The sequence below is a fragment of the Canis aureus genome, chromosome 19 (assembly GCF_053574225.1).
Source record: "Canis aureus isolate CA01 chromosome 19, VMU_Caureus_v.1.0, whole genome shotgun sequence".
Taxonomy (NCBI): domain Eukaryota; kingdom Metazoa; phylum Chordata; class Mammalia; order Carnivora; family Canidae; genus Canis; species Canis aureus.
In genome coordinates, this window is record NC_135629.1 from 36,343,715 (window position 1) to 36,356,477 (window position 12,763).

The window sequence follows — 12,763 nt, forward strand, 5'->3', positions numbered from 1 at the left end:
TTAGGCACAGCTGAATGACCTTGGGTGAGTTACTTGGGTCAGTCGCTGAATCTCTGAGCCCATTTACTCATCTACAAGATGGGAAGAATAAAGTTATTTACCACGATTCTATTAGAGTGCCATGCCACAGTATGTAAACTGAAAATGGCTCCAACAAATATATAGAATTCTTAAAGCTCAGGAGCTTCTTTCGTTCTCTGTGGTTTACATGGACTCCATGAAGCAATCATCTCTTAGACTTAGGACTCTTGGCGGGAGGTGGGATGGGGGGGTGGAGCAGAACCTCAGTGCAGAGGCTGACATCGCTGCTTCGATGTATGTGTTACATCTGCTCCAAGAGGCCACGTTGGAGGCACAAGATTCACTGCTGACACTGGCAGGCACAGAGGCAGTGAACTAGAATTGATGTGCTTCTAAAAGCAGGTGGTGGTGATAAGAGATGGAATCTCAGCATAGGAGGCTGATGCTAATATTAGTTAGTCTTGTGGTGAGGACTTCACATTCTCTAGCCCTCTCCCTGGTACTTTGGACTCTTCTTTGTGTGCTTTTTTTTTTTTAATTTTATTTATTTATTTTCAGAGAGGGAGAGAGCACAGGCAGGGGGAGTGGAAGGCAGAGGGAGAAGCAGGCAGAAGGAGAAACAGGCTCCCCACTGAACAGAGAGAGCCTGATATGGGACTTGACCCCAGGACCCTGGGATCATGACCTGAGCAGAAGGCAGATGCTTACCCAACTGAGCCATCCAGGTGCCTCCCTTCTTTAAAAACACAGAAAACAAAAATAAATAAATAAATAAATAAATAAATAAATAAATAAATAAATAAAATAAAATAAAATAAAATAAAATAAAATAAAAACAAAAACACAGAAAATCTAAAAGCTTTCTAGCCCTGGCTAAGAGAGTATCTGAATAGTTGGGTCTTAACAAATGCCATCTGGCATTTGGATGGCACAGCTAGGTAAGTGTTAAACTCTTGATTTTGGCTCAGGCCATGATTTCAGTGTTGTGAGATCAAGCCCCATGTCTGGCTCCATGCTCAGAGGAGAGTCTGCTTGAGATTCTCTTTCTCCCTCACCCTCTGCCCCTCCTCCTGCACTCATGCACATGTGCCTGTGCTCTCCCTCTCTCTCAAATAAATAAATAAATCTTAAAAACAAACAAATGCCATTTGCTTGGACAGGATAGTCAGGTACAAGACCCTAAGACAACAGCACTCAATTCTATTATGCCTCTACATGAGTATATATGAATATATAGAGGCACAATATGCCAAAGGTACTTCTATATGAGTCAATGGTATGAGTTTCTTGAAGACAGAAGAATTATCTCATCCATCCAGATATCCAATGACTACTCACTCCGGGTCACAGTAGGGTCACAGGGAGCAGAGCTAACCTATACTTGCAGATATTTTTAGCTTCTCAAAGTGGTTTTACATTTATAGGTCCCAAGAACCCAGGTTGATCATCACTGTCATTTTTCAGAAGCAAACCGGTGGGACAAGCCAGGTGCTCACCCCAGCAGTCCTGAGTGTGACCTACAGGACAGACTAGCAAGGTACACTGTTTTGTTGTTGTAATTGTTCTTCTGCTTTGTCTGTTTCAATCTCAAGATGAACAGCCCTCCTCTTGAGCATAAGAGAGTCAGTTCCTGTGTCTCCTTCTGTTTCTCTAGGTCCAGAAAGGAGAAAGTGATGTGTATCTTGACATTTCTAGTCCTAGGAACTTGCCCTCTGGAAAAACAATTGGGCAGGGCTAAAAAGCTAATGAGGGCTTGGAAAAAAAAAAAAAAAATCAAGTCACAAGTGTAACCAACTTCCTAAATGACAAATTTGAGATGCTGAGAAAGAGTCCTTGAGTGGGATTTAAAAGCCAAGTCACAGACCATCTAAAAATCTATTGATTTGCCATTTCCCAGATTTGATTTTATAATATCCTATGGTGGGAGTCAGGGCCTCATCTAAGAGGCAAGAGCACTGCTGGATGGGGCTTGCTGGGACAAGAGCATCTCCTCCTCGGGTCTCCTGTGGGCCAACCCCTTTTGGATTGGTGGCCAGCCTGTGGCTTGATTATTCACCCTCAGGTATCCATAGGTTGGGGTGTGTGATGTCTGAGGGTAGTGTCTGAACCCTCCCACACAGACTTGGCAAACTTTCCAACTCTCAGACTAGATCTGTACCTCTTACTTTAGAGAAAAAAAAAAATACCAAACTGAGAAATATAAATGGGGTTAGAAAAGACTTCCCAGGCTCACACCAGCTCTGCTCCAACACCAGGCTGAAGAGGTAAGACCCTATTGCTCTATGAAGACACAGAGGCTGAGCACTGGTTTCCAGGGCATCTGGGTCCTGGACTTGGGGAGGCCCTGCCCGCTGTCCGTCTGGGTCTCTTTGGAAGCACAAGGACACACTGTCAAACCCAAGTACCACCAGCCTGCCCACTCCTGGGCGTGGGGCTCTCCAGGCCCTCAGGCTCAGCGCAGCGGCACCGAGGTTTATTAAAGCATACGCAAACAAATAAACAACAGACTTGAAACACTGATTCTTGGACAGGCAGGAATTCCAATGCAGAGCTGCAGAGCAGCTGAATGCCCCGGGGCCATTCGTCAGGAGTCCTCCTCCTGGCTGCTCCCCCAGCAGCCGCACCATCGCCAGATTCTGCGATGACTCACCAGCGCGGGAGAGGACCCCAGGACAGTGGACAGAAGCCAGCGAGCATGAAGAACAAAGGGTTGTGGAAAGGCCAGCCGGCAGGTGAACACACACGCTCAGGCCCCCGTGGTAGAACAGAGGGGGAGCAGTGTCAGCAGGCCCGGGGTGGCCTGAATTCTGTTTCTACCAGTCATAGAATCAAGAAACGCAAGCCTCCCTTTGATTTTCCCATTTCAGGAGCTCCCTGGGCCCCTGCAGAGGAGCCTTCCTACTTACTGATTGGTGAGCTGCTCAGCCCCCACAAACAGATTGATCCTCGAGAGGCCTGTACGAGTGCCGAGGAAGGCAACCTCCACGCCCTTGTCAGAATTCCTGAAACACAGCAGCAGACAACAGGGGGATGCTTCCAGACAGTCAGCAGATAATGGCTTTTGCATTTTAAGACTCACTGGATATTTTATGAAACAGTAGTTTTGAAACCTGAAGTTTTAAAAGAAATTACAGAAACACACACACACGCACACAGCTGCACGCGTGCACCAAGCACAGAATGCAAACTCACTCCTTACAAAAGTTCTGTGGTCATTCTTGCAAGAAAAACTAAGAACTCCATTGAGTTCTGAGAACTCCAAAGCACCATGAGAGAATGCACACCCCTTATGCTAAGTAAACACACCTTATCTAGGGTTCTGGGTGCAAATTCAGAAGAACAGGCTGCAATGGAAATGATTTTAAGGAAAGGAAGAAAATCCTTAGAGCTAGCCTTTTGCATTGACCTACCAAATCCTTTGGTCCTGAGACTGTTAGTGGAATCTGACAGTAACAACAGCAACTGAGCCACTAAGTCACGTCTGCAGTGCCCGACAGATGAGAAATGTCTAGAACCTGAATTCTATACCATTTGAAGCCATCATCTTATAAATTTTACCAGAGCATAGGTCTTCTTCTTACCACCAATCCCAAAGAGATGAGTAAAAAAAAAAGGGGGGGGGGGAGGTTTCTTCAAATGACCCCTTTAAGATAGCATGTACAGGACCCCCTGAGAGTGGCCTTAGCAAAGAAAATTTATTTTAAAATTCACTACAGGTGTTTTTTTTTTTTTTTTTTCAACTTTCAAGGCAAAGTTTGTATGTTTGAGCACATTTGGGATATTCACAATGTCTCCCTCTTCACAAAAAAGGCAACGGGTCTTTTGCCACAAATACATAATTTCATCCTACAATAAAAGTATGAAGAGAAATAGTGGTTCTTAAATTTGCTTCCCTTCCTTAAATGCTAGTAGTCACTTGATTCGAAGCACTATCCATGTCATCTTCAATATAAGATAATTTGGTTACTTGATCTTTGATGGTAGTCAAAGTGGCCGATACTACCTCTAAGTATTTAAGGGGTGAATAAAAACCAACACTATGCATTTGTTTCTGCTTGCAGCCTACCCAAATTGGAAAGCCAGGCTGCCCAATCAGTTACAGATGTGGACTACAAAGCAAGCTACCATTTTGGAAATCTTTAGCATGTGTTAGGAGTGAATCAGCAATCTTTGCACTGGATTTTGAGTTTCATAAGAGCTTAAAAGAAACATTTCCACATCCACCAGAGAATGCAATTGCAGGAAAGGCTTTGACTCTTCCCAAACCTTCCCAGGAAATAAGAACCATGTAGGTAAGCAGTCCAAGGACACCCTTAAGTATAATGAGAATGGTGATGTCTCTTTGGGGCTCCAGACTCCTGGATAAAATTGCCTACCACATATTTCCACTTGGGAGACTTGAGATTAAAGTGTCCAGAAGAGAACTCTTGACATGCTTAGTCCCAAACCTGGTCTTCTTTCATTGTCTCTGGTCCTAGGAAATGGTACCACTATCTACACAGGTATTCATGTTGAAAACCTGAGCGTGATCCTTGACAGCTCAGCCTTTCTTCTCTTACTCAGCAGACCCACCATCAAATCTGAGGGTGGGAGTAGGAAGGTCTCACTTCTGGAGCATGCCACAAGTGAATCTTTTCTCTCTGTGCCACTGCCTTGGTCAAAGTGGCAAATCCCTCAGAATGCTATAGGAGTATTTATTATTATTTTTACGCCATTCAACTGTATTCTTCACATAGCAGTAGAGGGGCAGTAGAGGGATAGTCTTTAAAAATGCAAATATGATAATGTCCTTCTTAAAATCTTAAAATGTCCCTCTTAAAATCATTCAATGACTTTCTAATACTTGCAGTATAGAATCTAAAATCCTCACCTGACTCCCAAGGGTCCTGAGTCACCTGGGCCCTCTGCAGTCTCATCTCCCAACATCTTCCAGCCTACCTTCTATATTTCACTTCTGTTGGCCTTCTTTAAATTCCTCGAATGTGTCAAGTACTATTGTACCTCAGGACCTTTGCACATGCTGTTTCATTTTCCCGAAAATGCTCTCTAACCATTGAATTCTTGAGTTTCTACCCAGAAAAAAACTTGTATCTTCCATCTCCACTCCAGGTGTTGTCAAATTTTACATGTCCTTACACTTCTTTTAAAGTAGTTATCACAATTCTTACACACTCATCACAATCTGGCACACTACACATTGCAGATGCCATGATGGCAAGGACTCTGATTGATTGAGTTAGCTCCATTTCACCAAAACCTAGTCCAGTGCCTGGCACATAACAGACATACAATCAGTATCTGATGAGAGAATGAATGAATGAAAATAAGAACAGGTTGAAAGATAGAAGAGAATATACAAAAGGGAAGGTAAAGGAAAGAAAGGAGCTAATAAAGAACAGAAAAGGAGACAGAACTAAATGTATGATGGGAAAGTATAGGAGAAAGACACATTTTGCCTCCTATTTTTAATCTTTAATAACCTACTTTAGTTAGTAAAATAAGAATATTAATAAGCTGCTGAAGACTTTGACAACTCCTATTGCCCAGCCCTGCCTTCCCTGCATCCTCTGCTTCAGAAATAAGCCACAGGGTTAGATCCTGACACCCTCATGAAACAGAGCTCTCACTTCCCCATCCTTCTTACAAGCCGGCCTGGCCCAGATCCCAAGTCCCCTTCAGACTGTGAAGCAGTAGGAGCCACGGCGGGGCAAGAAGCTAAGTGCTCCTTCCACCTCCCGCTTCCTCAGAAGCGCCCCCCACCTCGGCACACCAAATTTCATGTAACGCTAAAACTCAAATTATATGTCAAACCCAGGAGCTTGCCACCCAAGCCCGAGCCGCTAATCTGCTCGAGCTCTTGTGGTTTGGAGCTTTGGGGAAAATTAAAGCACTTTAACACCAAGCTCCTAAAACAGTTTAGTTCTTTAAACCATAACCATATTTCGGACGGCTTGTGGGGAAATGACCATGAAAGGGGGACACGTGCAACCACTTACTCAGATTTGTTGAGGGCAAGACTGGTCCAATAGGCTTCAATGGGAGCGCTCACCACGGCATCAAAGAGGACTTCTTGTATCAATTCTTTGTCACCTATTAGGAGGGACACCCTTGAGAAGATGGCTGTGGCTGGGGTCCCCACAGGGGGTACAAGAGGTGCTCGCCTTGCTCACTTTGTAGTAACTGCAAGCTATTTTCTCTCACGGTATATCGCTTTATGCCTTCACCTCCCACCAGCTGAAAATATGGAACAGTTCTGACAGTGGCTACACCAGCCACACAGGGACCCCCAAAGCGTTCCGATGACCTGATAGCAAACGGAGAGTCTTGGGTGTGTCCCTCTTCAGTTTTCTGCTTTCTTTGTCCATCTAGTAGTTTGTGCCACAGACCAGCATGCCTTAGAAAGTTTGCTCTGTTCATCCCCATTTCTCTCCTCTATCAAAATCTGCAATTTTTCAGGGCTCTGCTCCCCATGATTTGTAAGAAGAGGAAGGAATGTAATAGCTAAACACTCCTGGGACTCTTATTTTGTGATTCCTTCCATTTAAAAGTTGTTTTTTTTTTTTCCAGATTAAAGCAAGAAATCTGCCCCTATCCAAAGGGAGTCTTGCTGGCACTCTATACAAGAGGCTAAGGAGTCAGTGGGATGAGTCCAGCAAAAGCATCCCAGAGCCCTCCAATTGGTCTACAGAGGGGCCAACTAATTATCACTGACAGTCAGCCAGTCCTCCCCTTGGCTGGGGGCCAACGAGACAGTGGCACTATGCTGTAAAAGCAAACACTGGAAACGACTCATCGCCGGAAAGACAATAGATACACTGAGATATAGTTATGTGGTGGGATACTGTCCAGTGAAATTCAAATAAATGCACTAGAGGTAAATAATCAACACAAGTAAATCTCAAAATGTGATGAGTGAAACACAAGTTGCAGAACAATACATATATTATACCATAGATGATATACAGTATAGCACATATAAATGTTAATACACAAAATAATGAAAATAATGGCACATACTGTTTACAGTACTCTAGTAATAGTATAGATGAATGGGAGGTGAGGAACCAGTTTAGGAGGGAGGGTGATTCTCTCTGGGAGAGAAATGAGACTGTACAGGGTGAGTCAGGGGTTTCAATATTATCTGTAATGTTTCATTCCTTAAAAAGTACCAGAAGGAAATATGGTAAAATATTAAGATTATATAAAGCTGGATGATAAATGTAAATTTTTATATCATCTCTATATCTTTGTTGTTTAAATATGCCATTCAGATAGTTAAAGGAAATGAAAAATTAGGCTTATGTGATGCCCATCTGATCTTTTCTCTATTAGAGCAGGTAGCAAACAGTATGTCCATTCCATGGAGAGGTGGCTTAGAAAGTTAGATAAACCTCCTTCCATCTCTCACAGGGCTGCTGGGGTTATCCTACGAGAGAATCCATGTAAAGGATGGTTCACATCGCTGACTAAGTGTCCCTACCCATTGGGGGTAGGGACAGGTGCTGTGTTCATTGTTGGTGAATCTCTCCTTGCCCAAACTAGCTATCTGAACTCATATGCCAGTCCAGGGACTGCTCTTGCACTTGGTGAGCATCAGGCCTGCTGCTCTCTCCCTGCCCCCTCTGCACTAGCCACTGGCCATTTCTGACTCTGTGAGCTTCCTCAGAGGACCCTTGGTAGGAGCAGCAGCATGTATGCCCCATGAGGCAACATGTCACGGTGATGATCCCATTCCAGAGAGAACCAGACCTAGAGTATGGCCTGAGATGAGACAAGTCCTATTGCCTGCCCTTGTTTCTTGTTTATAAAATAAAGGAGCACATAGATATTCACAGTCCCTTCCCAGTGGTACTGTTTTCATACTACTCAGGTGCTTGACTTAAGTGGTCTGGTAAGAGGAAAAATCCAATGCAAAGGATTAGACTGGGACTGAGGATTCTGTGTGACTTAAAGAAGCCCACATTCTGCCTCTTGTTCCCATAAGCAGCAGCCACTTGGCTGGATTTGATGGGACCGATGATCTCCGTGGAAGCAAAGCTTCCCCTGAAAGCTGAGAGGAAGTAGGGTTTTAAGTTCACTCCCACCATGGCCACATGCACACACAGTATGTGTTGAAAGCACACTCACATTGGAGCAGAGGTTCTTTGCCTTTGAGGTAGAGCTTGATAGCTTCTAGCTGAGACAGGTGACGGTGCTCGGGGTGTAGGTCGGTGTTGCAGTAGGACCTAAGAATGTGACAGGGGCCAAAGCAAGAACATGTGAGTATCTGTGGCACCGCCTTCCTTTGCCTTTGAACCAGGAGAGGTAGGAAGGGAGTATAGAGGACTTGAAATCAAAGATGGCAACAAATACCCATGCTGATGACGGATGGTTTAATTCTTACCATTCATCTGCCAAGGACACGTCAGGGTGCTCTAAGTCATGTAGGCCTGGGGGTCAAGGAGAAGGGGTTAATGTGTAAGGACCACCTGCATGGGGCACTGGCACCCCTCATCTTCTCATGTGCTTTTAATGTTTGAGGGCAGGACCACTGAGTGGTGATGGATAGGCATCAACCCCAAAGATATCTGCTTCTGAAAAGGGGACTCTGAACAAAGGAAGTGATGCAGAACTCCCTCCTCACTTGCATCTCCCTCAGCCACCACTGGCACCTTCCTAGGCTGACTATCCTAGGAAAGCCTGAAGTCCGTGAAGACAAACAGCACAGCAGTGATTCCTGGAGACAAGCCTGGCATTGTGGTAGAAACATGGAAAATGGAGCCCCATACAGCCAGTGCACAGAGCTGGGCTGGGGCACATCACTCAGGTGTGATGTCAGCAGGTTACTTTGCTCTTCCAAATGTCAGTTTCTTCATGTGCAAAACAAGAAATAACTGATAGCTGTTTGTGAGAGTAAATATAGGTTGAATGATATGAAACGGCCAATACTCGACTGGTTTTGACCAGCAAAAATTGCTAGTCGTTATGAGATCCTAAGTAAAAAATGAGCCATCAGTCCATAAAAGTAGCTGGAACAACTGAGGTTTGCAAGGAACTGGGGAGTTTTTAACAGAATGCTCTAGATCACTCTAACTCTGTGAAATCACTGTCTTTCATTTTATCTTCATGTGAGTTCATTTTGAAGGCTCATCAGCAGACACACACTTCTGAGTGATGACCTCAGGAACTTGAATGATGCTTATAGCCTCCTTGAGTGTATCAGAGTTTTCCAAATGGCTAAGAGTATCTTATGGCTCTCAAGATTCCAGTTTCCCCTTCAAATACAAATGTATAATATAAATAGCAAAATACTAGACCTGATACCGCACACTCCTGCTTGATTTTATAGGCAGTAGGGGATACATTAGATAGAAAATCATCATATAGGACCCAAGTGTCATTTCCTCATTCCAACACCCACTGGTTGAATGATTTTGGAGGTATCATTGCAACTTCTTGAATTCTCTCTTGCCTGTTCCCTTCCTTTCTTCAACTACATGCCAGATACTATTCTAGGCCCTGAGAATATAGGCATGAACAAAACAAAATCACTGCCCTTGTGGTATTTGTTTTCCTGTGGTAGAAAAGAGGTAAGCAAATAAAACTAAAACACATAGCATATCCGTTAGTGACGAGGGTTATGAAGGAAAACAGACTTGAATAAGAATGGGGAGTGCCAAGAGATGGGAAATAAAGGATAAAGAGTTTCAACTTTAAGTAGGGTAGTCAGAGAAGGCTTCGTTGAGAAAGTGACTTTTAAGCAAAGACCTGAAGGAAGGAAGAGACAGAACCATGTAGATAACTGGGAGAGAGTGCTCTGGCAGAAGGAATAACCGGTGCAAAGGCCCTGAGGTGGGGTCTCCCCTTCCTGGAATACTGGGTTAATGCTGTCAATGCTATCAATTTCTCTAGTGTCTGTTATCATCGATAAAGCCCTCTCTGGCTCTGTTTCAGAGGCTCTGTAGATGAATCCCTGGAGGGGAGGTCTTTCTGATTGTTTCCTCTCTAAGTTCTCAGGGCACCAAGGAAATTGAATTGTTTTCTAAGTTGCTCACCTCTGATTTTGGTCCTGCTGATACGACCACATCTACTAGATGACTGATCATGCAGACAATAATGACATAAGCTCTAATTTAATGAACAACTACTGTGTTCTCTCTATATGTATTTTTATATTTATATATACATATATGTAATGTATATATATATGTATACAAAGTGTCAAGGAGATACAGAAGAGAAACAATTTCATCAAGTAGAACTATAGCCCATACCTTCAGCCTTAGTAGCAACTCTACATTTTAAGTAATGTCTACCTCTTGACCATCTGTGCAATATATGACAATGGCAAAACATGTTGAAGATTCCCACATTCTGTGGAGCAGAATTCCTTATGGAAGATCCTACAGAAGTGTGGTTTCCATCCCCAAGAAAGCCTGCCTTCTCCAAGAACAATGATTGTGCCCGGCGCTTATGATGATAAGACCCTCTACTAGTTAGTCCAAGGGGAAGCAGCCTTCTTGGGCTTGGCAGCTACTCAAAGCTGGAAGGACTGTAAGCCCTCTTACTGACAGAGGACCAACAGACATAAGATTGGACCTCTTTTGTATGGATAACTAGATACTCTTCGCCCTGTAGGGATTCACACTAATTTCTTGGATGGTGATTACGGTTAGTTCTGAGATTCTCTCTATGACCTCTCAGCCTAACAGCTGTGAAACACACAGGGGAAAGTTAGTGACTGAACAAATGACCCCAAAGACAATGCAAAAACAACTGTGTGTGTGTGTGTGTGTGTGTGAGAGAGAGAGAGAGAGAGAGAGAGAGAGAGAGACCTTTGTATTGAGGACTGACTAACAGAATGGACACATGAAAGGCAAATAAGCCATTAATAATCTCTCTTTCTCTTATGCTAACAATGAGTTATTTCCTCAGCTTGACCTCAGACATGAATTTTCTGGCTTCATGGACATAATTATCTGCAGAGAGACACATGGCTCGTACAACCAGAAAATTCTAGAAGTTAAAAAAATAATTTTTGAGAACATGTCCTGTTGAGTATCTTGCCCAAGTCACCAAGCTCCCTGCTCCCTCTTTCCTGTCTCTAGGAAGAGAGACCACACAACTGATTAGCTCTGCAGTGGGCACTATGAAAACTTCCGATCTCCTTCCTACCCCTTAAGATCTTACAGTTTTTTGGGAGACAAAAACTAAAACCTGTAAAACAATGCACACAAGCTGGCAGTACACCAGGAAGCTGGCTATGGAACTTGGCATCTCAGGGACCACCAATCTCTTCGTCTCCACTACATCATCGGAGTGAGCCCCAAGGTGGTCCAGCTTCTGGAAGTTCACGACATGCACTTGTAACCAGCTCTGTCTAATTGAAACTGGCTTGTGACTGATCTTCCGGCTCTTGGCCATATTGTCTGGGGACACTCAGGAAGAACACTGGTCTGGTTCTGCTCCTTCTTGTTGGAGATGCAAACTCTAACACCCATGTTGGGTGAGGGACTTACTCAGGACCACTCAGGGAGGGGAGACTTTCAGAAGTCAGCCTCACCCCTCCCTGTGAGCCCATGATACTGGGGAGGGCAACTTCTCTACAGTACTGAGTTACTGGGTTGTTGTAAAGGATGGCATAGGTGTGACAGTGTTTTTCAAGTTTAAAGGGTTGTAACAACCACTACCATTTGCCACGAGTTGAAACCTAACCACCATTTGCACCTAAGCTTTATGGAGACAAGAGGGTCTGGGAATCTCAAAGTGTTCCTTATTCCTTTTGACCTATGTGTATCATTTAAATGATTATATTTCCCCTTGGACTTGCAATACCTTGAAGCCCAGATGAAATTTGTAGCCCTACTGTAGAAGACTAAGACTGGCATACCTTTGTTTTCATTTTATTCCCCCGGGGCTTGAATTTTTACATGACTTTGTATTTTTCTTGTTATTGATATTTACGTATGGGAAGAATATAGTTGGTGGATGATCCTATGAGTTGGCTCAACAGTTTTGTGGATTTAAGCAGAATATAAATAAATGAAATCATAAGGAAGGCCACCACCAGTTGGAGTTCCCACCATTTGGAAGGCAAGCTCCTATCAAGTGGACAATTAGTTGAGTGAAATGGCCGGGGACTGGACAGAGGGCTGAACAGATGAGCAAGTTCTTTCATTAATCCAATGACTGGCTCTGGGGCCTTTCCCCACGCTAAAGGATAAGATGGGTCAAGACAGCATCTTACCTTCTTCAATGGTTACATTCCCTCGGAAGAAATATTTCCCGTGACCTCTGGAGAGCGCCACACCTAAGCTGTGCAGAGAAACAAAACAGACCTTGAAACCCATGGCATCGACTGGAACAGACTTGTGGGTTAACTTTTTATTTTCCACGTTCTCATTTCCATTTCATGTTCTGTAAACAACTTTTCCAACAGTTTACTTTCAAAACCCCACTGATTATAGTTGGTGTTGGTTTTTCTTACGTTCAATCAGCTGCTTCAAAGCAATTTCTGATTGGAAGCACCAGCAGCCATGGGCTGCTCTTGTGTGTTTGTAGAGAGGTGTGGCAAACTGCTAGCCCTTCTCTTGGATACCCTTGCCAGAGCCACATGCCCTGCTCTTCACCGCTACCTTACGCACCCCTACCCTACATCCAGCCACAAATAGGTCTTTCCAGACCCTAGAGTTTAGGACCAGGGAAAATTAACGCCCTTTCAAGGACAAAAATGAAAACTTCCACTACCACTAGCATGTAGCCA

The 12,763-nt window shown here is 43.9% G+C and overlaps 1 protein-coding gene across 6 annotated transcripts in view; it reads right to left on the reverse strand.

Annotated features, from left to right (window-relative positions):
* CACNA2D3 (calcium voltage-gated channel auxiliary subunit alpha2delta 3) overlaps positions 1–12,763 on the reverse strand; it is an 832,272-nt gene that overhangs the window by 158,806 nt on the left and 660,703 nt on the right. For all 6 annotated transcript variants that reach the window (XR_013357842.1, XR_013357841.1, XM_077858494.1 and 3 more), the window contains 5 exons: positions 12,248–12,315; positions 8,405–8,450; positions 8,149–8,246; positions 6,018–6,111; positions 2,928–3,023 (listed from right to left, as the gene is read on the reverse strand). Coding sequence is in view for 4 of the 6 variants with exons in the window: in XM_077858494.1 (XP_077714620.1) it covers positions 2,928–3,023; positions 6,018–6,111; positions 8,149–8,246; positions 8,405–8,450; positions 12,248–12,315 (402 nt within the window). In the remaining 2 variants the exon portion in view is untranslated. The remainder of the gene's footprint in view (positions 1–2,927; positions 3,024–6,017; positions 6,112–8,148; positions 8,247–8,404; positions 8,451–12,247; positions 12,316–12,763) is intronic.